The sequence below is a fragment of the Anomaloglossus baeobatrachus genome, chromosome 4 (genome assembly GCF_048569485.1).
Source record: "Anomaloglossus baeobatrachus isolate aAnoBae1 chromosome 4, aAnoBae1.hap1, whole genome shotgun sequence".
Taxonomy (NCBI): Eukaryota; Metazoa; Chordata; class Amphibia; order Anura; family Aromobatidae; genus Anomaloglossus; species Anomaloglossus baeobatrachus.
The window spans coordinates 42,754,217-42,780,187 of NC_134356.1; the positions used below are offsets into that span (position 1 = coordinate 42,754,217).

The 25,971-nt window shown below is 43.7% G+C and overlaps 1 protein-coding gene across 1 annotated transcript; it reads right to left on the reverse strand.

The window, feature by feature from the left end:
• Positions 1-6,880: 6,880 nt before the first annotated feature.
• Positions 6,881-25,345, reverse strand: TMEM263 (transmembrane protein 263). Its single transcript, XM_075342202.1, has 3 exons — positions 25,226-25,345; positions 19,169-19,237; positions 6,881-7,561 (listed from the first exon to the last, which is right to left on the reverse strand). Exons 1-3 carry the CDS (start codon positions 25,233-25,235, stop codon positions 7,281-7,283), a joined length of 360 nt encoding a protein of 119 aa, XP_075198317.1. The 5' UTR covers positions 25,236-25,345; the 3' UTR covers positions 6,881-7,280.
• Between the last annotated feature and the right edge of the window lie 626 nt (positions 25,346-25,971).

Genomic DNA, 25,971 nt, shown 5'->3' on the forward strand with positions numbered 1-25,971 from the left:
GCGCAAAGGGAAAACCTGCAGATGTGTTTATAGAGCGAAGGGAAAACCTGCAGATGTGTTTATAGAGCGAAGGGAAAACCTGCAGATGTGTTTATAGAGCGAAGGGAAAACCTGCAGATGTGTTTATAGAGCGAAGGGAAAACCTGCAGATGTGTTTATAGAGCGAAGGGAAAACCTGCAGATGTGTTTATAGAGCGAAGGGAAAACCTGCAGATGTGTTTATAGAGCGAAGGGAAAACCTGCAGATGTGTTTATAGAGCAAAGGGAAAACCTGCAGATGTGTTTATAGAGCAAAGGGAAAACCTGCAGATGTGTTTATAGAGCAAAGGGAAAACCTGCAGATGTGTTTATAGAGCAAAGGGAAAACCTGCAGATGTGTTTATAGAGCAAAGGGAAAACCTGCAGATGTGTTTATAGAGCAAAGGGAAAACCTGCAGATGTGTTTATAGAGCAAAGGGAAAACCTGCAGATGTGTTTATAGAGCAAAGGGAAAACCTGCAGATGTGTTTATAGAGCAAAGGGAAAACCTGCAGATGTGTTTATAGAGCAAAGGGAAAACCTGCAGATGTGTTTATAGAGCAAAGGGAAAACCTGCAGATGTGTTTATAGAGCAAAGGGAAAACCTGCAGATGTGTTTATAGAGCAAAGGGAAAACCTGCAGATGTGTTTATAGAGCAAAGGGAAAACCTGCAGATGTGTTTATAGAGCAAAGGGAAAACCTGCAGATGTGTTTATAGAGCAAAGGGAAAACCTGCAGATGTGTTTATAGAGCAAAGGGAAAACCTGCAGATGTGTTTATAGAGCAAAGGGAAAACCTGCAGATGTGTTTATAGAGCAAAGGGAAAACCTGCAGATGTGTTTATAGAGCAAAGGGAAAACCTGCAGATGTGTTTATAGAGCAAAGGGAAAACCTGCAGATGTGTTTATAGAGCAAAGGGAAAACCTGCAGATGTGTTTATAGAGCAAAGGGAAAACCTGCAGATGTGTTTATAGAGCAAAGGGAAAACCTGCAGATGTGTTTATAGAGCAAAGGGAAAACCTGCAGATGTGTTTATAGAGCAAAGGGAAAACCTGCAGATGTGTTTATAGAGCAAAGGGAAAACCTGCAGATGTGTTTATAGAGCAAAGGGAAAACCTGCAGATGTGTTTATAGAGCAAAGGGAAAACCTGCAGATGTGTTTATAGAGCAAAGGGAAAACCTGCAGATGTGTTTATAGAGCAAAGGGAAAACCTGCAGATGTGTTTATAGAGCAAAGGGAAAACCTGCAGATGTGTTTATAGAGCAAAGGGAAAACCTGCAGATGTGTTTATAGAGCAAAGGGAAAACCTGCAGATGTGTTTATAGAGCAAAGGGAAAACCTGCAGATGTGTTTATAGAGCAAAGGGAAAACCTGCAGATGTGTTTATAGAGCAAAGGGAAAACCTGCAGATGTGTTTATAGAGCAAAGGGAAAACCTGCAGATGTGTTTATAGAGCAAAGGGAAAACCTGCAGATGTGTTTATAGAGCAAAGGGAAAACCTGCAGATGTGTTTATAGAGCAAAGGGAAAACCTGCAGATGTGTTTATAGAGCAAAGGGAAAACCTGCAGATGTGTTTATAGAGCAAAGGGAAAACCTGCAGATGTGTTTATAGAGCAAAGGGAAAACCTGCAGATGTGTTTATAGAGCAAAGGGAAAACCTGCAGATGTGTTTATAGAGCAAAGGGAAAACCTGCAGATGTGTTTATAGAGCAAAGGGAAAACCTGCAGATGTGTTTATAGAGCAAAGGGAAAACCTGCAGATGTGTTTATAGAGCAAAGGGAAAACCTGCAGATGTGTTTATAGAGCAAAGGGAAAACCTGCAGATGTGTTTATAGAGCAAAGGGAAAACCTGCAGATGTGTTTATAGAGCAAAGGGAAAACCTGCAGATGTGTTTATAGAGCAAAGGGAAAACCTGCAGATGTGTTTATAGAGCAAAGGGAAAACCTGCAGATGTGTTTATAGAGCAAAGGGAAAACCTGCAGATGTGTTTATAGAGCAAAGGGAAAACCTGCAGATGTGTTTATAGAGCAAAGGGAAAACCTGCAGATGTGTTTATAGAGCAAAGGGAAAACCTGCAGATGTGTTTATAGAGCAAAGGGAAAACCTGCAGATGTGTTTATAGAGCAAAGGGAAAACCTGCAGATGTGTTTATAGAGCAAAGGGAAAACCTGCAGATGTGTTTATAGAGCAAAGGGAAAACCTGCAGATGTGTTTATAGAGCAAAGGGAAAACCTGCAGATGTGTTTATAGAGCAAAGGGAAAACCTGCAGATGTGTTTATAGAGCAAAGGGAAAACCTGCAGATGTGTTTATAGAGCAAAGGGAAAACCTGCAGATGTGTTTATAGAGCAAAGGGAAAACCTGCAGATGTGTTTATAGAGCAAAGGGAAAACCTGCAGATGTGTTTATAGAGCAAAGGGAAAACCTGCAGATGTGTTTATAGAGCAAAGGGAAAACCTGCAGATGTGTTTATAGAGCAAAGGGAAAACCTGCAGATGTGTTTATAGAGCAAAGGGAAAACCTGCAGATGTGTTTATAGAGCAAAGGGAAAACCTGCAGATGTGTTTATAGAGCAAAGGGAAAACCTGCAGATGTGTTTATAGAGCAAAGGGAAAACCTGCAGATGTGTTTATAGAGCAAAGGGAAAACCTGCAGATGTGTTTATAGAGCAAAGGGAAAACCTGCAGATGTGTTTATAGAGAAGAGGGAAAAACCTGCAGATGTGTTTATAGAGAAGAGGGAAAAACCTGCAGATGTGTCTGTATAGAATGTGTATGGAAACATCTGGTCCCAACTGTATATAATCTCCACTGATTCCTACAGGTATCCACTAGATATCCATTTGTTAATAAGCAGTATTAGACACCCTGTTCTTTTCCTATTTGCACAGGACTATTCCTGACTGATCATACTAAGCATGCATGAGATCAGTCAACAGCAGCTTCCTTATAGGTTCCAAGAAGCAACAATAGCTCTATAAATTATTTTCTGGTCATAGATATAACGTGGAAATGCTCGTTACTGCTGAAGTCAAATGGAGGCTCTCTCTAGCCATAGGGCTACCAAAGACTAAAATGTATGCACATTTGCTGGCCAAAACCAGCCGACAGATTCTCAGTTCATTCTGCAGCCAGCAATGTGCAAGGTAACAGTAAAAGCTTAAATAAATTTATTTTTTTTAAAGAAATCCTAAAGTAAAAATTCAGTTGCTGCGCTCCTATATGCTTATTGAATCTGTGCTGGTGCTGCTGTGATCACAGGACTTTGTCAACATGTGTTTAGCTGACATGTGCCCAATCTTTTATTCCGCTGACTGGATATTTAGGTGATAAATTCCCCTCATCTGTAGTAAACGAAACAAAAAAAAAAACAAAAAAAAACAACTAAGAAATAGACTTCATACAAAAGAGTTGCGAATGGGATACAGAAGTGAGCAAGCTCTCACATGAAGAGCGATATTCCCACCTTCACACATTTCCCCAACATCCTTCTTTGGCTTTTTTTTTTTCAGTTTTGTGCAGATTTTTTTTCTCATCTATATATTATGTACATACACAAGAAAAATTCTGCACAAAAAACTGAAGCAAAAAGAGCCAAAGAAGGATGTCGGGGAAAAACGTGCTACAGTGGAAAGCCCTCTCCGTGTGAGAGCTTGCTCACTTCTGTATCCCCTTCACAACTCTTTAGTGTGAAATCTAATTTAGTGTTTTTGGCTTTTTACTTTTTTTTTTATTTTTTTAACACTACAGATGAGGGAATTGTCACCTTAATCACCAATCAGTGGAATAAAGTGTCACTTTCGGGAACCTGTGCAGTTGGACAGATCTCTCCGTGTGAGAGCTTGCTCGCTTCTGTATCCCATTCACAACTCTTCTGTATGAGATCTAATGCTTAATGTTTTTGGCTTTTTCTTCTTTTATAGTACAGGCGAAGGAATTGTCACTTAAATCACTAATCAATAGAATAAAATGTCAGGGGCATCTAAACTAAAAACACATTGACAAGGTCCTGTGATTACAGCAGCATCAGCACAGATTCAAGAAGCATGTAGGAGCGCAGAAACTGAACGGTCTTCTGTAACATTGTACTAGGAAAAAGTGCCGTAGTTTTAGGCTATGTGCGCACGTTGCGTTCTCTGCAGTGCGGAAAAGAACGCACCCTCTGGCAGACTGGACACTGCGTTTATAAAATAAAATGCATCCACAATGCATGCATTTTGGACGCTTTTTCCATGCGTTTTGGATGCATTTTTGACAGTGCGTTCCCCCGGCAATTCAGCTCTGCTATATGCCGGCTCACAGCCGACACAGACAGTCGCGCGATGAGGATGAACTCTGGTGAACTGCACCCGACTTCATTGTCATAACACAGCTCTGTCTGTGTGTGGTGTCCCGATCATCATCTTCCCCGCACACATCCCGACATTACCGCCGACATCCCCCGCACACATCCCGACAGTACCGCACACAACCCGACATTAGCGCCGACATCCCCGCACACATCCCGACAGTACCGCAGACATCCCCCGCACACATCCCGACATTAGCGCCGACATCCCCCGCACACATCCCGACATTAGCGCCGACATCCCCGCACACATCCCGACATTAGCGCACACATCATCACCAACACACACACACAGGCATTACCTCAGTGACGTCCCCGCTGACAGCGCAATTCACTTCAGTTGCTGCGTGGAGCTCACAGGGGCGGCGTTCAACTGCCGCTCCTGTCAGCTTCATGTAGCAGAGCTGGATACGTCGTGGGACCTCTGGATTACGCCGGACCTGGAGGGGTATTTGGGGATTTTAATAAAGTAGTGAAAGAGGGCGTTTGTCTTTTATTCCAAATAAATGATTTTTGTAGGGTGTGTGTGTTTATTTACTTTCACTTACAGGTTAATTATGGAAGGTATCTCGGGGAGATGCCTGTCATGATTAACCTAGGACTTAGTGGCAGCTATGGGCTGCTGCCATTCACCCCTTATTACCCCGATTGCCACTGCACCAGGGCATTCGGGATGAGCCGGGTAAAGTCCCGGGACTGTCGCATGTAATGGATGCGGCAATTCCAGGTGGCTCTTTGCTGATATTGTTAGGCTGGGGGAGGGCTCCCCATAACATGGCACTCCCCATCCTGAGAATACCAGCCTTCAGCCGTGTGGCTTTATCTTGGCTGGTGTCAAAATGTCAAAATTGGGGGGGGGGGGGGACCACACGTCGTTTTTTTTTTTTTTTTATAATTATTTATTAAAGAGACTGACCGATGGACAGAGCGAGGGACAGAGACAGAGACCGACAGACACAGAGGGAGATTCATCGACAGACTGAAAAGACTTGCGTTTAAAGCATGCGGAACGCAACAAAAATGCAGTTCAAGTGCATTTCGGTTGTGTTCAGACCCACATAATTGATTGCAATGGGTTGAGAACGCAGCTACAACGCACAAAAGAAGTGACATACTGCTTTTTTTTTCCGCAGCGTTTAGAAACGCAGCGTGTGCATTGATTTTTCGGCTTTCTCAGACTTTGCTGGGGAAGCTGAACGCATGCAGTTACGCTGCAGTTCAAAACGCAGTGTTTCCGCGGGAAAAAACACAACGTGCGCACATAGCCTTATAAAGAACTGACTTTAATTCCAAAACTATCTTTTTGTTTTAAAGGAAAAAAAAAATAGGTTTTTTTTTCCCAGCCGAGCTGACAGCCGTTTCTCCCGACTTAGTCTCCAGGCCTAGCTCTGAGCATTTAACAGGGAGAGAGGGGAAGTCGAGGACACTTCTTGATTAGAACATGTATGCTACCCCACATTTGTGTAGGTTGTGAAAAATAAGATTGTGAGCCCCGCTGGAGGCAGGGACGGACCACACCGAAGAATATATTGACTTAGATAAGAGATAGGGAAACCATAGCACATTCTGTAGAGCCGTATCATACTCTAGCGGTCAGTGCTGCCCCCTATGGAGGAAAAATTATGAAACCCCACAACCTTTTGATGTAAACCGAAAAAAATACATATTTTAGGCACAAAATTTATTTTATTATTTTCTCTCTCACCGTAATTCACAGTTTAGGCGGGTGACTAAGTAAATATCAGAAAAAAAAAAATAAAAAAAGATACACAAGGCTGGGAAATATAGAAAGCGGAAAAGAATTCTGACATTTCGGATCTTATCTTTCAGGAGACAAAGCAAAACAGTTATACTCTATATAGAAAATAAGCTTCTTGCGATGTATAAAAATATGTAAACTACCACTTGGTTTTTGGATTTCTGGTCCAAGGAGGAAGGAAACGAAAAGATGAATGCACCTTAAAGGGAGTGTCTACGGTGTGCGGAGACTGAAGAGATGAGGAGACTTAAAAACCGGAGATTTATATAAGACGCCTTACAAGATAAGTGAGGGGGGGTTTGAGAAGAATCCATAATTACGATGTGTACCTGAGGGCAATCTATAAGGCACTAAAGAGGAATGGGAGGAAGGCAGGAACCTTCCTTACACAATAAATTAAACCTATTGGTCTACCCTCGAGATATTATACCCCCAATAAATCACATACAGAACTACGAAAGCATGAACGGATAAGCCAAAAATCAGATGGAAATAAAAAAAAAAAAAAATATAATGTAATATATACATATACATTATAATATATATATTATATATATATATATATATATATATATATATATATATATATATATATATATATATATATATATATATATATATATATATATATATATATATATATATATATATATATATATATATATATATATATATATATATATATATATATATATATATATATATATATATATATATATATATATTTTTTTTTTTTTTTTTTTAAATGAGAAAAAAAAAAAAAATCTGAAATTTATGGACTTAGGAAAAAAAAAATGTAAGTGAAAAATTGGTGACAAATTGCATTGCTATATTAAAAGGTGTGTGGGTTTTCCGGTGATAAAATACATACTATAGAAGAACCAAGCTGTGAATCTAGGTGCTGTGAATTTATATACATATATATAAAAAAAGAAAAAATATCCCACAATGGAAACACATGATTTGGTGCCGTAAAATGTAATATTTGCGGTGTCGGTGCACCCTTCATAGTCCGTGTTCACCGCACGACCGCTGCAATCCCGTCCGCAGAAACAAGAGTCTCGTGTGATGTGCTCTTTGCTTGCCCATTTGGGTCAGTCCTCGTAGAAAAGGGGACAAAAAAAAAAAAAAATTATATATGTAATGATTGACTCAGTCAGATTTGTCCTTCTTCTTGCCAGAGACTTTACTGGAGACGGCGGAGCCCACGGCGGCGACGCTCCCGGTGACCGCTGACACGCCGCCCTTTACAATGCCGACCCCTATACTGGGCACCGATGTGACGGCCGTCTTTGTCACTTCATAGCTTTTGCCTCCGATCCAGGCGACGCCACCGATGGTGGCACCAACGGCTCCTTTGGTTATGCTGAAGATGCCCCCTGTTACACGGGAGATCATGCCGGGCTGGGCTTGAGGGTGGTCTTTATTTGCTTCTAAAAAGAGAAAGGTGGGGGGGGGAATTTAAAAATTAGTGTCTTAAGTCACAAGGTATGCAATGCAAGCTCCAATACAGGGATAGGCATCCACATAGTTATAGGTTTTTGAGTCTTGCACCTTGTTCACACCCATTGATGTTCGAGACATACATTCTTTAACAAAATATAGGGATACACATCGACAAAAGTATCATTTATACACAAATTAAGTCCATAAAGGACATGTAGTCTGACTAGCATGTGAACACGATCCTCGCCAGGATTCGTGGCTCGTCACATTACACATCCACAACAGGATCCAAGTGTCACCCGTGGATTTCTAATATTGATCTTGTAGTAATATGTTCAGAACTAAATGATAGGAAGTAAATTGCCCCTGGAAGAAAGAATAATGCAAAGTTATTCACAGGAGGAGGAGGTGAGCTGTGACTTCACCTATTGTGAATGGTTGATCCTCCTGTGTTAATCTACTGTATATAGAGGTGTTATCCGTCATTGTACAGAAGGAGGTGGTGAGCTGTGACATTATTGTGTATGGTAACTCCTCTATATACAGTAGATTAAAGGAGCCACTAAACACAATAGATGTCACAGCTCACCATCTCCTCCTGTACAATGACGAATAACACCTATATACAGTAGATTAGAGGAGCCATCAGTCATTGTATAGGAAGATGTGGTGAGCTGTGACATCACCTATCGTGAATGGTGGTTCCTGTGTTATCTATTGTATATAGAGGGGCTATCAGTTATTGTACAGGAGGTGAGCTGTGACCACCTACTGTGAATCCTGTATTATCTACTGTATATAGGAGTCATCATTAGTCACTGTACAGAAGGGGGAGGTGAGCTGTGTCATTCTAAATGGTGAATCCTCTCATCTACTGTATACAGAGGTGATATCGGTCATTGTACAGGAGGAGGAGGTGAGCTGTGACATCACCTCTAGTGAATGGTGGATCCTGTGTCATCTACTGTATATAGAGGTTTTTTCAGCCATTGTAATCCTACCTGTGATATGTTTGCTGAGAATTACACAGATCAAAAAGGAAAAAAAATTGAATAAATCAATCACTTCTAGCAAAAAGGAGTAGTCCACATTATATATACATAGACAAAAAAAAAAAAAAAAAAAAAGACGCTATTCCCTTCCTCACCAATCTCCCACCGCCTCTCTACATCACTTCCCAGGTCCCACACTGATTTCTGAGCTTCCCCTTCCTGCCTGACAGTAAGTCAGGACTGCAGCTAATCACTCACTAATCAGCATTGCTCTTAGGCGGCTTTCACACTACGTTTTTTTTAACATGCGTCATGAACGTTTTTTTGCTGTAAAAGCGGATCCTGTTTTTACAGCAAAATAACGCATGTGTTATTCTGCAGGATCCTGTCACTTGAAGTTTATGGGCGGGCATTGGAGTCATGTGATCGGGAGTCCGTGGAACTGAACGTGACAGACTGGAGGCCGGCTTCGGGGGCTCGTAACCAAGGTAAACATAAGGGTAACTTGCTTGGATACCCGATGTTTACGTTTGTTACGAGCATCCGCAGCTGCTAGGAGCCAGCTGGCTGCTCCCTGCACACGTAACCAACGTAAACATCGGGTAACTAAGAGAAGCGCTTTGCTTGGTTACCCGATATTTACCTTGGTTACGAGCGTCCGCTGCTCTCAGGTGGGGGAGAGAGGGAGGGGGAGAGAGAGAGACTGATCACGCCAGGCTGGTTTCTGGGCATGCTCAGTAGAGCAAGCGGGATCCTGCCTATCAGCATGCCAGCGTTCACATGCGTTTCCGTGCAGTATAGTCAGGATCCAGCAATTTGCAGTATTTGGACGCAGCTTAAAAACGCTACAAGTAGCGTTTTTCAAAAATGTTAAACTGCAAGTCGCTGGATCCTCACTATAACGCACACAAACGCAGGTGAACGCATGTAGAGTCCATTGCAAATGCACTGAAATGAAAACGCATTTGCACTGGATCAGTTTTTGCGTTAAAAACGTTCAGGACGCATGATAAAAAAAAAAACAGTGTGAAAGCAACCTTAGATGAGCATATGACTGCTGCAGCCAATCACTGGGAGGGAAAGGAACGCCCCAGAGGATCCAGACAGCATAAGAAGAAAATGGAAAAAATAAAATTCTGCCTGCAGCCACCCCTCAGGGAGTTTACTGAGGAGTGGCTTTATACAGACCATGTTCTCAACATACTCACCCCATACAAAAGTATTCTATGATTTTTGTTTTTAGATACAGATTTGTAGTATGGACTGAAGATTCAATGGAGATAACCTGCTTTAAAGGGAACCAGTCACCACTTTTTCGGCCTATAAGCTGCAGCCACCACCAGTGGGCTCTTATACAGAGTGTCCACCCATATCCTGTCCACCGCCATTAACTTGAGAACGGCGGCAGCTATAGGCATAGAAGTGGTGTCTAGGTATAGTAAAGTAGCCATGCGCTATGCAATGAAACCACCTATAGCGCCACCTGGTGGAAAACAACAGAGTTAGCATTTTTATCTCGAAAACTGAACGAGATAGAGAAAAAAAAGTGAATTAGAGTTGTAGAGCATCATCAATTCAATACGAATCGACACCTTGCATACAGAAACGCTATGATATGAAACCCATGACCCCCCCCAAAGCATTGAATGCTGGTCACTCATATGGCGCTCATTTGACTGTGATGCTCAGTGTCCCCCGTCAGCTGCAATGTACATCTGGCCTCTGGACAGCATACTGTATCTTGCTGCACGCTGTGCAATATGGCAGGTGACACGTTTGCACAAGCCTCTGTGATACGTCGTCGTAGGTCCTGCAATGTTGGTGGAGGGGTCGCATACACCTGCTGTTTGATGTGACCTCACAGAAAGAAGTCCAATGGGGTCAGGGCAGGTGAGCGGAGGCCACTCCACACAGCCACCATACCCAATGACTTGTAGGAAGGTCTCCATGAGGTATCGCTTCACGTCCGCAGCCTTGTGAGTTTTACACGTTCTAATCATAGCATTTCTGTATGCAAGGTGTCGATTTGTATTGAATTGATGATTCCCTACAAATTTGTAATTCACTTTTTTTCCCCCTCTATCTCGTTCCGTTTGAGATAAAAATGCTAAGTCCGTTGTTTTCCACCAGGTGGCGCTATAGGTGGTTTCATTGCGTAGCACATGGCTACTTTACTATACCTAGACACCACTTCATGCCTATAGCTGCCACCGTTCTCAAGTTAATGGCGGTGGACAGGATATGGGTGGACACACTGTATTCATCAGTCATTTAAGACAACATTGGATCAGAGATCCTCAATGAACTTCTGGAGTGAGTTTGCTGCACTGAAAGTAAAGGGGGTGAATAATATTGTACGCCCCAATTTTCAGTTTATTATTTTTTTACAAAAAGTTCGTTCAACTTCAACAATTGTCCCAGTTGTTGTTGATTCTTCACCATAAGATTACATTTTTTTTATCTTTATGTTTGAAACCTGAAATGTGAAATTTTCCAACACTTTCACTAAATTAAAAAAAAAATATATATATATATATATATATATATATATATATATATATATATATATATATATATATATATATATATATATATATATATATATATATATATATATATATATATATATATATATAATTTCATTTTAAACATACCAATAAAAAAAAAAAAAAAAAAATAATTACTTACCGGTAATGTGTTTTTTCCGAACCCATGACGGCGCCACAATGTAAGGGTGCCGTCATAGGGTGAGGGAGAAATACGTAATTACTTACCGGTAATGTGTTTTTTCCGAACCCATGACGGCACCCTTATATTGTGGTGCCGTCATAGGGTGAGGGAAAAAAATAAGAATATATAATATTAGTAATAATATGTAGTCATGAAAGCTAGACTTCGGGAAAGTCAACTAGAGGACCCCACATCCGGCTCTTTCCCGTACACCTGGCCGCTACTGCGACACCATCACAATCTCCAGATTTATAGACACTTCTCATTAGAAGCGGAAGATAAACTCACGGTAACATCAAAGCCGCTTGTCTGGATGGAGCGGTGGCAATCTTCTTCGCCTCGAGCTCTTCCCACAAACTTTCATCTCCAGCTTAATCAGCGGCGTCTCAGAACCTGCCTTTCGTGGGCACAACGCGTTGTCCCTCAAAAGTAGGTCTGTAGCTGTCACATCAATGATACAGCCGGCACACTCCGCTGATGCACGATACGTGCAGGTTCGACAGCTCCACCATTAAAATACATCTGTCAGAAAGGGTCTCATTGCGCAGGGAGGGAGGGGGGGGGGGGGGGGGGGGAACGGCGTACCTAGACAGCTCTGCCGTATGGCGTTGTGCTCAATTCCTGGAAAACCTTGCAGTAATAAAACAGTCAGATTTAAGAAGCAAAATCTACTTAAAAAAGGAGAGAAAGCCAAGAGCTCCTCATTTACTTTACACAGGTCCGTGGCCAGGTCTGACCTCCTGTAGAGCTGTCACCAGGTCAAAAGTTTAGTTATTTTACTCCCCCTGCTCCCCTGAACATTTGTCTTTTTTTCTTAATCATCCACATGGCTCCAGAGATTGGCATTTTTTTTTTATTTAGCGCTTGTCACAGGCTCCTCAGGGGCGTGTCTTTAGGCTGCTCTGCATAATTACCCTGTAAGCACCGCCCACTTAAAGAAAAAAGGCACATAGCTCTTGAACTGTACACCGAGCTGAATTAGGCAAATGAGTATTGTGATCACATGATACTTTTTATACATGTCCTACTCCAAGCTGTATAGGCTGAGAGCCAACTACCAATTAAGTAAATCAGGTGATGTGCATCTCTAATGAGGAGGGGTGCGGTGTAATGACATCAACACCCTATATAAGGGGTGCTTAATTATTAGGCAACTTCCTTTCCTTTGACAATATGGGTCAGAAGAGATTTCATGGGCACTGAAAAGTCCAAATTTGTCAGATGTCTTGCAGAGGGATGCAGCAGTCTTGAAATTGCCAAACTTTCGAAGCGTGATCACCGAACAATCAAGCGTTTCATGGCAAATAGCCAACAGGGTCGCAAGAAGCGTGTTGGGCAAAAAAGGCGCAATATAACTGCCCATGAATTGAGGAAAATCAAGCGTGAAGCTGCCAAGATGCCATTTGCCACCAGTTTGGCCATATTTCAGAGCTGCAACGTTACTGGAGTATCAAAAAGCACAATGTGTGCCATACTCCGGGACAGGCCAAAGTAAGGAAGGCTGAAAATCACCACCTCTGAACAAGAAATATAAGCTAAAACATCAAGACTGGGCCAAGAAATATCTTAAGACTGATTTTTCAAAGGTTTTATGGACTGATGAAATGAGAGTGACTCTTGATGGCCCAGATGGGTGGGCCCGAGGCCGGATCAGTAAAGGGCAGAGAGCTCCACTCCGACTGACTCAGACGCCAGCAAGGTGGAGGTGGGGACTGGTATGGGCTGGTGTCATCAAAGATGAACTTGTGGGACCTTTTCGGGTTGAGGATGGAGCGAAGCTCAACTCCCAGACCTACTGCCAGTTTCTGGAAGACAACTTCTTCAAGCAGTGGTACAGGAAGAAGTCAGTATCGTTCAAGAAAAACATGATTTTCATGCAGGACAATGCTCCATCACATGCATCCAAATACTCCACAGCGTGGCTGGCCAGTAAAGGTCTAAAACATGAAAAAATAATGACATGGCCCCCTTGTTCACCTGATCTGAACCCCATAGAGAACCTGTGGTCCCTCATAAAATGTAAGATCTACAGGGAGGGCAAACAGTACACCTCTGGGAACAGTGTCTGGAGGCTGTGGTGGCTGCTGCACGCAATGTGGATTGTAAACAGATCAAGCAATGACAGAATCTATGGATGGTCGGCTGCTGAGTGTCATCATAAAGAAAGGTGGCTATATTGGTCACTAATTTTCTGGGGTTTTGTTTTTGCATGTCAGAAATGTTTATTTCTACATTTTGTGCAGTTATATTGGTTTACCTGGTGACAATAAACAAGTGAGATGGAAATATATTTGTTCAAGTTGCCTAATAATTCTGCACAGTAATAGTTACCTGCACAAACAGATATCCTCCTAAGATAGCCAAATCTAAAAAAAAAAAAAAAAAAAAAACACTCCCACTTCCAAAATTATTAAGCTTTGATATTTATGAGTCTTTTGGGTTGATGAGAACATGGTTGTTGATCAATAAATAAATAAAAAATACAACTTTCCTAATAAAATTCTCTACACTGTGTGAAGAATTAACAAAAACAAAAAAGGGACGCAGTGGGAATAAAATAAGAGCAAAAACAGGACACTTTAAACCTGGTGAAAGGTCCTCTTTGAAGACTTGTACTGAATGCAGACTCCGGCTACTTTCACACATCCGGTTTTTGCTCTGCAGAAAAACCGCAACCATTTTTTTTTGCCGCCGGTTGCGGGTTTTTTTTGCATAGACTTACATTAGTGCCGTATTGTGCCGCATGGACTTGCGTTCGGTCCGGTTTTTGCCGCATGCGGCAGATTTAGCTGATGCCGCAGCCGGATGGAACGTTGCCTGGAACGTTTTTTGCTCCAGCAAAAAAAACCGCATTGTGCCGCATCCTGCCGCTGCGGCGCATTTTTCAATGCATGCCTATGGACGCCGGATGCGGCGTGATGCAGAAAAAAACGCATCCGGCCGCTGCATGCGGTTTCTTCCACTGCTCATGCTCAGTAGCGTGCCACAACCGGAAAAAAACGGACGGGCTGCATGTAAAAGCTTATGCAAAGGATGCGGTGTTTTCGCCGCATCAGTTGCATAGGTTTCACAGCCGGATTGAGCCGCACTGCAAAAACCGGATGTGTGAAAGCAGCCTTAAAAGGATGCTAGAAATCAGTGTTCATCCAAAATTACTGAGCCCCCCCCCCAACCTCACCTAATACTCTATTATTTAGGGCCATAGACTTAGAGATCAGCCTTCATTTCTCAATAACCGATACTTAAAAGCATAAGGGCCACTCTGGTAACCTGAGGTTTCCAGCAATATTAATGTCTACGCTCCCAACAGTGCAGTCACTTGTACAGCAAATTACGGTGCCCAAAATAGCCCCGTCACCGGGATTGTCACCACACCTGATATTGTATCTGTGCGGGCCTCAGACGCCGGCGGCTGGAACAATCTGACTTATGGAAATAACCTGTTTACATATTCCAGACGTGTAACATTAGGTCAAATATTCAGTCATAAGACCGCCACGTGGTGCACAGGATCTGTACAAACAGGTGACGTTTTGCAATGCACAATGTTGGGTTAACCATTGCAAAGAAACATGGAAGGGGGGGGGGGGGTGAAGGCTAAAAAAAAAAACAAAAAAAAAACAGGATCTGCTCACATTCCTGTACCCGCATACACTGGGAGGACGCAATATATTAAGCCATATGGCTATATAGACAAGGCCACAAAAGCAAACACCGTCTGAGTGCAACGTATGAGCACATCTAGTGTTTGCTCAGTTCAACCCCAAGTCTCCACTTTACATTTGATGGGAAGTAAAAGTTTATCTATGTACCTAAAATGTCACCTGTACTGATCAAGGTGAGAAACTATTGCCTATAGTCATGGTGGCCACTAGAGCGGAGAAAAATGACTGGCAAGAAACTGATCCAGTGGCCTTATCTATACTCCATTGCCCTCAGATCAGAGCCCTATACAGGCAATACAGGCTCCTCTCTTGATTAGTGGCGGAATCGAACAATAATATCTTACGTAGTCAGGGAACCGCAGGGGCGTGTTCAGAACTGAGATCTAAGCACCGCCCACGAGGAGGCCAAGTATTAGGCACCTGCAGTTGAGCTGCGAGAACTAGGAGTACCGTATTTTTAAAAACTTAAAAGATGCACTATTCTTCCTAAAAACACGGGAGGAAAACGGGGTCGGGGGCGCATCTTATAAGCCACATATAGCTTACCAGGGAATAGTGTAGGGAAGGGGGGGGGGGGGGGGGTGTCACAGGAGGCAGGGGCGATGCTGCAGGGTGTGCGCTGCTCTGTGGACAAATTCTGATGTCGGGCCGTGCTCACACTGGGTAGGGGCGTCCATCCGAAATAGGTCTGCAATACGGGCTTCAAATAATGGCGCCTGGAGTTGGTGCGTGCACAGATTAAGCTCTTGTGCTAAACATCTCATCTGCGCATGCGCATCCTCTGGTCCATTGAACTTCCAGCAGTGGACTTAAGGAAAATGGCGTCTGGAAATCGCGCGTGCGCAGACGAGTTCTCGGATCAATTTGTGCACGCGGTGACTCCAGGTGCCATTTTTTTTGAAGCCTGTATCGACGACTGTTTCTGAATGCTCACTGCCTCACAGTGCCCGCAGCGAGCATCTGGGACACCCACCTCCTTACTCCAGCACCGCCCCTGCTGACCTCCCCCCCAGTAAGACACTACCAGATTATAAGACGGACCCCCTTTAACCCTTTCTCACCCCCTTTATATTTGGGGGTGCATCTTCTAAAACGAAAAACACAGTATTTCTTAGTGATTCCTCCTACATAAGCATCATTAAAGGTACGTAAATGTGGGTCTTTCCACCCCCTACATCGTGCCATCAACCGTTTTAGGGGGTCAAAATGGCTGACCAGACTCAACTTGCAGGGCAGACCCCCTGATTAGTATGAAATCCAAACCAGGTCTGCCATGCTTAGGGTCTCCATACACAGATGAAGTTGAGCTGATCACCACAAGCTACATGGGCCTATATTGGATATTTTTTGGCCAATTGTTCAGGCACTGGTCAAAATAATAAAATCCAAAAACACAACCGATGTCATTCATTGGTCGGTCGAAACGTGATTATTCAATCCTAATGCTAGACCAGCTGATGATCGATCATTATGGTCAAAAATTGACAAAGTCTTCACAGAGGACATGGTCAGACTCGCCTTGTAAAAACAAGCACTTTTGCCATTTCCTTCTTCTAAAAATTTGCTGTTTTAGAGATTTTCTTTTCATTACCAAGGTGACCGACCACCTCTGCCATCTAGCCTGTAACCACTATGCAGAAACGGGCAGCGATTAGAAGGCAACAGCGCGCCACGCTCCTGCAATGCTGGCCTGCGGCAAAATAATGCTTATACACTCCATAGAAAAGAACTTGTAAGCGCTGTGCATGTTCTGCTGTCTAGCAGCAGTGGTCGGTCTCCAAGGCAACGAGTAGTAAACAAACGAAAAGTAAAATCTCAAGAATGGATAAAGATTATAATAAGCAGTAAATTGCAAAATGACTTGTATTCACAGGCACTATCTGACCGAGGTACAACCTCACTGATTGAGGTTCCAAAAAAAAAAAAAAAAAAAAAAAAAAAAAAAAAAAAATTTAAATAAACTCACCTGTCCTTCGTTCCCACAGTGTCCCCTTATCTGCTTCTTGCAGTCCGTAGGCATTGAGACCCCTCCATGATCTTGTCCGGTGCACGGGGCCGCCGCTGAAGGTCTCCTTCATGGATTTACTTCAGTTGAATACTTTGCGGTGCTCACCTATTGTACCATCACCCATTCCCTGTAGACTGAGCCCTCGCGGGCAGGGTCCTCTCTCCTCCTATACCAGTCTGTCTTGTACTGTTAATGATTGTTGTACGTATACCCTCTTTCACTTGTAAAGCGCCATGGAATAAATGGCATATTATTATTATTATTATTATTATTATTATTATTATTATTATTAATAATATTTATTATTATTATTATTAACTGCAGTAAATCCATGACTGCAGCGGCGGCCCTGTGCACCAGACGTGATCATGCATGGGTCCATGTGACTACGGAGTGCAAGAGGCAGGTAAGAGGACACCGCGGGAACGGAAGACAGGTGAGAATTTTTTTTTTTTTTTACGAGAACCTCACTCAAGTGTAAACTGAGGGGGTTTTTTTCAGTAAGAAATATTATACATACACACACACACACACACACACACACACACACACACACACACACACACACACACACACACAGGAACCTTGGATTAAGAGTAACTTTGTCTGAGAGTGTTTTGCAAGACAAGCAAAGCTTTTTACAAATTTGTAACTTGCTTTAAGAGCAAATACCGTGCACACATCTGGTTCTGTCCTTCCACCCCCGCTCTGGAGGTAACTTTCTGTACATATGTAATGTACACTGCATACCATTGTACAGTACAGTATATACTATATAGAGTGTTGAGCAGACCCGGACTGTAAAAATCCGGATCCGCGCGGTAGATCTGGGTCCGACCTAGATAGATAGACACCCGGATTCCGGATCAGGACTTCTTTACCAACCCCGCCACGGATCCGCCGGATTATTGGCAGTCCGCTCAACTATATAGCATTTCTATCAATTTGCATTTGTGGATATAGAATTGTACTTTTGGCTAACCAGTGCAGCACATTGCTTACACTGTACCTCTTGCACAACAACAATTCTATTGGAAGCTAAAGTGCAGTTTAATTTGTTTTTATGTTTACTGTACAGTATTTTGTATTAGTGTACTTGATAATTTTATATGAATACAGTACATTAGTTTGTATTACTGAAATAATTTTGTATAAATACAGTAAATATTTTTGGGTTGTGGAACGAATTGGCTGCGTTTCAATTATTTCATATGGGAAAATTCGCTTTGATATAAGAGCAACTTGGTATAAGAGCACACTCCCGGAACCAATTATGCCAATAATAATAAAAAAAAATATAACTAATAATATAAACAAAAACAACAAAAAATATATATATATATATATATATATAATTTGCCTTATTCTGTCTTGCTCCAAAATGACATCATTACAGTGACAAACATTGCCACACCACACGCTAAAAAGCCTGCGTTCAACATCTCAGCTAACTGAACAGCCCAAACTACGACGCCCGACACTTTTCCCTGCACCCACACGGAGCCCCGACTCCCCGGTGAGTGCTGCACCCTGGGAGCCCACACTGGCAACCGAGCCGACACATACCCACCACACACACACACACACACACAGCTCCACCCCCCCTCCGCATGTATAACACACACACACACACCTGGATAGTCACCTGTCCCCAGCCATGCAGTCCTCAGCACTGACGTCCTCAGCGCCATGGCCCCGCTCAGCGCAACCACACACACACACACACACACACACACACACACACACACACTACCCCGCAGGATGGGGGCACATGTCAGGATGGTGGCTGCACCACGATGGGGGCACATACCAGCATTGGGCCACATCACAGCATCAGCATATTTTTACGTCACTTTACACTGTTCATGGCCTTCTCTCATTACAAGCCATGGACATCATTAAACATTAGACTCATCTATTACAACTGTTCCTTCTATTGTTTGTCATTTTAAAACCAATAAACAATTATAGGAATATTAAATTAAACCTAACCCATCCAGCCCATTCATTACCTTATTATTCAATCTGCTAACCTACATACACATTCTAGACTACCCCATACGGTAGAATCGAGCCACCTTCTAATATATAATTTATGGAAAAATTTCAAAAAAAAAGATAGATATATATACTGTATGTACAAAGCTTCAGATCCTCATAACGTGGTATTCCCAAGAAAAATAAACATATTGTACTTACCCTCTGGCGTCTGATCCCGGAGATACGGGGGGACGTCGTCTTCTGCCTTCTCCGTGTGGTTCATCGTGTCTGGAAAACAGAGGTAGATAATTATAATCATGGCTGGGGAGGAGGAGGTAAAATAAGGAGCGACATTACGCAAACACTTGCAATATATAGGACTAGATTGCCACTTGCCGCTCGGTGCCCCCCAGAGACACTCGCCGAGCACAGGCACAAACAATGGATTGTCCTCAGTCGTCCCCAGCTTTCCTACAGCCCTGAATGACACGGCTGATCCGTTATGGAGCATTCGGCTGAAACTACTCTTTCGCTGGGCTCTCACCCAGACACTCCCAGCTCTAGTGTAAACCCTGGCAGAGGAAGGCACCCAGCTTTCCCGACGTAGTACATAGCGTGCACTTCTCATACACTAGCCCGCCATTCATGAGCTACTCAAGTCACAACCTGCAGCCTTCATTAAAGCCATCTGCAGCTCTGTCCCAGCCCCTGGGAATCATGGGAAATGTAGTTCAATAGCAGAAGAGGAAGAGCGACGTAACCTGTGGATCTTGGACTGGGGGTAGGAGGTGGAAAGCTGGGAATTTTTTTTTTTTTAGTTCTACGGGTTGTAAAACACTTTTTCATAAGATAAGAGGAATCATAAATGATTGCTACCTGTCTAGTGAATATTGGGAAAAGGGAAGTCACCCAGCTTTTCTACAGTCCTGAATGGAAGGCAGGTATAGAAATGATCATACAGAGAATATTACTAAGTAGCTTTGCCATGATGGAATTTGGAACTGGTAGTTAAATACCTCCTATGGTGGCTATATTTTATTCCACCCTGCTTTCCCAGAATCCTGAATGGCAGATCTGTACAGTAAACCGGCTATGGAGGAGCAGTGGAAGGAGCATAGTTTGCCCCAATCTCATACCTAAGTAGCTTTGCTATCATGGAGTTTAGAAATGGTAAATAGCCGCATGATTGATATAGTGGATGCCACCCTACTTTCCCAGAATCCTGAATGGCAGACCTGTACAGTAAACTGGCTAGGAAGGAGCAATGTTTCCCCAGATCTCATAACTAAGATTTGCTTTTCAGGAGTATAGGAAAGTAGAACACATTTGCAACAAGCAAATTTGTTGTCACCCAGCTTTCCTACAGCCCAGAATAGCAAGTCTGTACAGTAATATATCTATAGAGGAGCAGTGATGCATCCCCAAATCCCATAAGACAACATATATAGAGATGGGGAAAGCTAAGTAATCAGCAATTGCTGTAGTCCCATTAGCATCACCCAGCTTTTCTAGGGTCCTGAATGTCATCTACATTAACTCAGCCATAGCAGAGGTGAAAACCCAAATTTATTAGCCAGAAAAAGGGGAAAAGTTAACTTGGGAGTGGCTATATGGGTTGTAACCCAACTTTTCTAGAGTCCTGATCGACAAATTGCAACTAAACAGCTTTTATGGAGAAGCCGATAACTAACGAATTGGAAGACTTGTCACTAGAGGAGGGGAAGGGGTGGGGAAAGGAGAGCATTGCCTTTGTACTTTTATTTGTTGCCACCCAGCTTTCCTAGGGTCCTGAATGGCTGCTCTGTATAGTAGTGCAGCTATAATGAAGTGGATCAGTGACAAAATGACTAAACAGATTTGCCATTCAGGGGTCTAAGAAAGTAAAGACCCCTGCAGCAGCAACATTGGCGGTCACCCTACTTTCCTGAATGGCTGATAAGTCCAGTAGAGCATCTTTAGCACAGAAGAGGGTCCTGATCCAATAGGAATTTAGGAGGTGAGCACCTATGTAGCGGCCATATTGGTTGTCACCCTGCTTTCTTAAAATCCTGAATGGCAAACATCTACAGCAAAGCATCTATGGAGAAGCAGAGGATTCAGCAGAGAACTCCTGTTACCAAAGTACAACATAACTAGGCTGATCTGCCATTCAGGAATTTGGGAAAGATGGGTATTCATCCCCACAATGGCTGTAGTTGACGTTATCCTTCTTTCCCACAGTACTGAATTGCAGATATGAACAGTAGTTCAGATATGGATCGATGCCGCAATGTATTAACAGTCACTCAGGAGTGTGGGAAAGTGGAACCCCCCTGCATTAGGTGGTCATCCAACTTTCTTGAAGTCCTGAATGGCAGAATACAGTGGGGCAGCTAGTGATGCACAAAATATGCCTTTCAGGAGTCTGGAAAAGCTAAAAATAAGAAAAGCCTTATGGAGACACTGCTAGTGGTCACCCAGCTTTTCCATAGTCCTGAACAGTAATACAATATAGGTATAGTCAGGGTTTGATGAACCCTCCTTTTTAGTGGCCATATTGGGGGGCACCCAGCTTTCCAGGAGAATGTATACAAGTAGAGATCCAAAACTTCTGTATCATCTTACATTATCCTACCCGTGCACCACATCCTGCTACATATACCCACATCACAGACGCCCGGCGCTGGCACCCGTCCACAGCGGGCACCGCTCTACTCATCAAATCAGCAGGTTTTTAAAGCCACAGAACAAAAAGGCGTGCAGGATGGAAGGAGGAGGCGAGGAGGAGGACAGCGCGGCTCCTCTCCCCTCCAGTGACGTGGCAGAGGCTTAAACCTGATCCCTGGCAGCTCGGCCACAGCAGCAACACGTCCATGTCATCCCGGAGGATGCAGAACAATCCACCTCTATGTGCAGACACCATGCCTGTGCCGAGGCTCCAAAAACATCCATTAACCCCAATCCAAGGATTCAGGTGCTGCAGGATTAAGGCTATGTTCACACGGTGCATTTTTGTGCTTGGCAATAAATAAAAACAAGAAAAAACAAAAAACACCGCTTTCTAAAAAAAAAACAGGTTTTGCAGCATTTAAACAACCAAACCCCCTACCCTCCAAACCCCCTACCCTCCAAACCCCCTACCCTCCAAACCCCCTACCCTCCAAACCCCCTACCCTCCAAACCCCCTACCCTCCAAACCCCCTACCCTCCAAACCCCCTACCCTCCAAACCCCCTACCCTCCAAACCCCCTTTTGCATTTTCTCATTGCTTTCAATTGTAAAAATGCTGAAATAATTGACATGCTACTTCTAAAAAAAAAAAAAAAAAAAAAAAAAAAAAAAAAAGCTAGAAATGTAACATGTGAACATAGCCTGATTTTGTAGCCGCCGCTCACGTTTCTTCCCATTGCCTCAAGTCCGCACGATACACCTCTATCCTTGCCCGCCCCTTTAAATCTATTCTGATCATAGACGGTCCCGGCTGCTAAACAAAGTGCGGGCCCGGGGATGACGAATGTCACAGCCCAAGGCAAAACACGTGGTGTCTGGGTCATATAGTGTTATTATTTGCAGGATTGGCCTGAAATGCGATGTAAACAAATAAATGCAATATAATAACTATTCCTTGTTCTGGTTGCATTAAAGGGTCTCTCCGCTTGACATCAACAATGACTTCATTGATAGATCAGTGTGGGTATCGCAGTTGGGGCCTTCAATGAGCACCAGAGTTTAAGAGTTTAAACATTAAAGTGGATAGAAGATATTCATGAAGGAGCCGTAGGAAGGGGTTAAGCACATACGTCACACAAGCCACGGATGCTGCTGCCCTGTGTGTACATACTGTGCCCACGTGGGAATGTGCTGATCTCCAACCTGCTGCAGAATTACAGCGCACGGCATGCTGGGAATTGTAGTTTTGCATCAGCTGAAGATCCACAGATTGGTGAACACTAGATCACTGATGTAATATATTAGATTCTATTGGTTCATTTGGTGTCAGATCCTCTGAAAATTAAACAAAAAAAAAAATCCTTCTGGAGCAGTCAAATATTAGTGATTTAAAAAAAAAAACAAAAAAAAACACCATCCGCTTCCTGTAGAGCAAAATATAAATTCTCTGCAGGACCCAACTGCATTTTAGTGTCCACATTACCTAGAGGAGGGGGTTGGGAGAGATTTGTTCAGGTGATAGTTTGTATGAACCAAATCGCTGAGGTTCAACTGAAGCTGACCCAGATTCCCTTAGCTAATGTGATGAAACTTTCTGGGGTTCAACTGAAGTGGACTCAGATCCCATTAGCTAATGAAACCTTCTGGGGTTCAAGTGAAACACACCCAGACGTCCCCTTAGCTAACAATATATCCTGGGGTTCAACTGAAGCGAACTCACATCCCCTTAGCTAACCAAAACTCCTGGGATTCAACTGAAGCTAACCCAGATCCCATTAGCTAAAGACATCTCATGGGGTTCACGTGAAGCAGGCCCAGATCCCATTAGCTCACAAAACCTTCTGGGAGTCAACTTAATCAGGCCCAGATCCCTTAGCCAATGAGACCTCCTCGGACTCAATTGAAGTGGAATCTGATCCTCAAAGCTAACCAAACCTCCTTGGGTTCAAATGAAGCAGACACAAATTTCCTGAGCTAACGAGATCTCCTGGGATTCAACTGAAGGGGGACCAGATCCCTTTAGCTAACAAGATCGCCTGGGGTTTATCTTAAGCAGGCTCAGATCCCTTTAGCTAATGAAACCTCCTGGTGTTCAACTGATGTGGACTCAGATCTCCATATCTAACCGAAGCGGGGGTTCAACTGAAGCAGGCCCAGATCACCTTAGCTAACGAGACCTCCTGAGGTTCAATGAAGGGGGCTGAGAAATTCATAGCTAACCAACCTTCTGGGGTTCAACTGAAGCAGACCCAGATCCCTATAGTTAGATGAACATCCTGGGTTTGACCTGAAGTGGACCCTGATCACCTTAGCTAACGAAACCTCCTGGGATTCACTTGAAGTGGACTCTGATCCTCAAAGCTAACCAAACCTTCTGGGCTTCAGATGAAGCAGACCCAAATTCCCTTAGCTAACAAGATCTCCTGGGATTAAACTGAAGGGGGACCAGATCCCTTTAGCTAACAAGATCACCTGGGGTTTATCTTAAGCAGACTCCGATCCCTTTAGCTAATGAAACCTCCTGGTGTTCAATGATGTGGACTCGGATCTCCATATCTAACCAAAGCAGGCCCAGATCCCCTTAGATAACGACACCACCTGGGGATGGGGGGATGGGGGAGGGTTCAACTGAAGCTGGCTCAGATCACCTTAGCTAACAAGACCACCCGGGGGTTCAACTGATGCAGACTTCAATCCCTGTAGCTTACGAAACCACCTGGGGTGTAACTGAAGCAGACTCAAATTCCCATAACTAACAAGACCACCTGGGGTTCAATGAAGTGGGTCTAGATCACCTTAGCTAACAAGATTCTCCTAGGGTTCAACTGAAGTGGGCCCACATCCCCTTAACTAACAAGGCCTCCTGAGGTTCAATGAAGGGGGCTGAGAATTTCAAAACTAACCAACTTTCTGGGGTTCAACTGAAGCAGACCCAGATCCCTATAGTTAGCCGAACCGCCTGGGTTCAACCTGAAGTGGACCCAGATCACCTTAGCTAACGAGACCTCCTGGGGTTCAACTGAAGCGGACTCCGTTCACTTCAGCTAATGAGAACGCCTCGAGTTCACCTGGAGCACGTAGCCCTGCAGGCCACCAGTATGGACATTGTCGCTTCCTCCTTTGCGCCCAACATGTTCTCAGTCGGCAACCCCTAATACAAGCGCCATAATGGCGAGCAATAGTCTGTCACCAATAGCGCGGACAATCCATGTCACGTGACCCGAAGTCCACCAATCACAGCCCCTGTGGGATATTCTGGGCATATACACCGGCGGATATGACCAGCCGCTCAATAATCCGGAGTCTCCATCATCCCCAAAGTGACCTTCTGCTAATAAGTCACCATCTGGGCAGTGAAAAACGCAGATTGGGGGGGGGGGGGGGGGGGTTCACAAAATGTTGTCCATATTTATGGTGATTACAGCAACTGCATTTTTTATTTTTTTGGCAAAAAATTCCAAAAACAGCCATAAACGCCTAAGTTCTATAGGGACTACTACCCCTAATATGCGCCTGTATAGCCCCGAGCGCAGGGGCAGATTTCCCCGGGGACACGGCGCTGTTATCACACTGCCCCATCCCCCGTCAGATACCGCGCACGGTGCGGCCGCATCGCCCGCCACTTACCGGTAGACATCACGTATCACCTCCCGGTATGGCGTCTCCCTCCGCCGCCGCTGCTCGTTACCTCTGCCCGCTCTCACACTTCACTCTGCGGCCGCTGCAGACGTGGCGCCTGACGCATCCTTCCGCTCAGCCAATAAGAAGGCTCGGAAGCAGTCGACCAATCACCTTCGAGCTCATGCTATTTAGTGACGTGGAACTGCCCAGATGTTCCAAAATAACAGTTGTGTGTGGTGGTGGAGGGGCGGCAGCTGCGGAGCGGCCCCTCAGGGCAGGGTGTGTGCCAGCCAGTGGGCATGTGGGGGGAAAAACACGTACAAAGTAAAAACACCTGACAACATGGCATCGCCACAGTCCCACAGGTGCCAGCTGTGCCCTCATTTTAACACACAGAGCTAGTTTTTAACCCCTTCCCGTCTAATTTACCTCAAAGAACCGTTTTTTTTATTTTCTGCCCTTATGAGGGCTTTGTTATCACATAACAAGTCACACTTTTCAATGTTTCTGCATTAAATTTTCGTGAAAAACGGAAAAAAATGGTGAAAAACGCCATCAGGTGCCAGCTGTGCCCTCACAGTGCTAGTTTTTAACCCCTTCCCGTCTAATTTACCTCAAAGAACCGATTTTTTTTATTTTCTGCCCTTATGAGGGCTTTGTTATCACACAACAAGTCACACTTTTCACTGTCAGCATTTCATTTAGCTGAAAAACGAAAAAAAATGGTGAAAAACGCCATCAGGTGCCAGCTG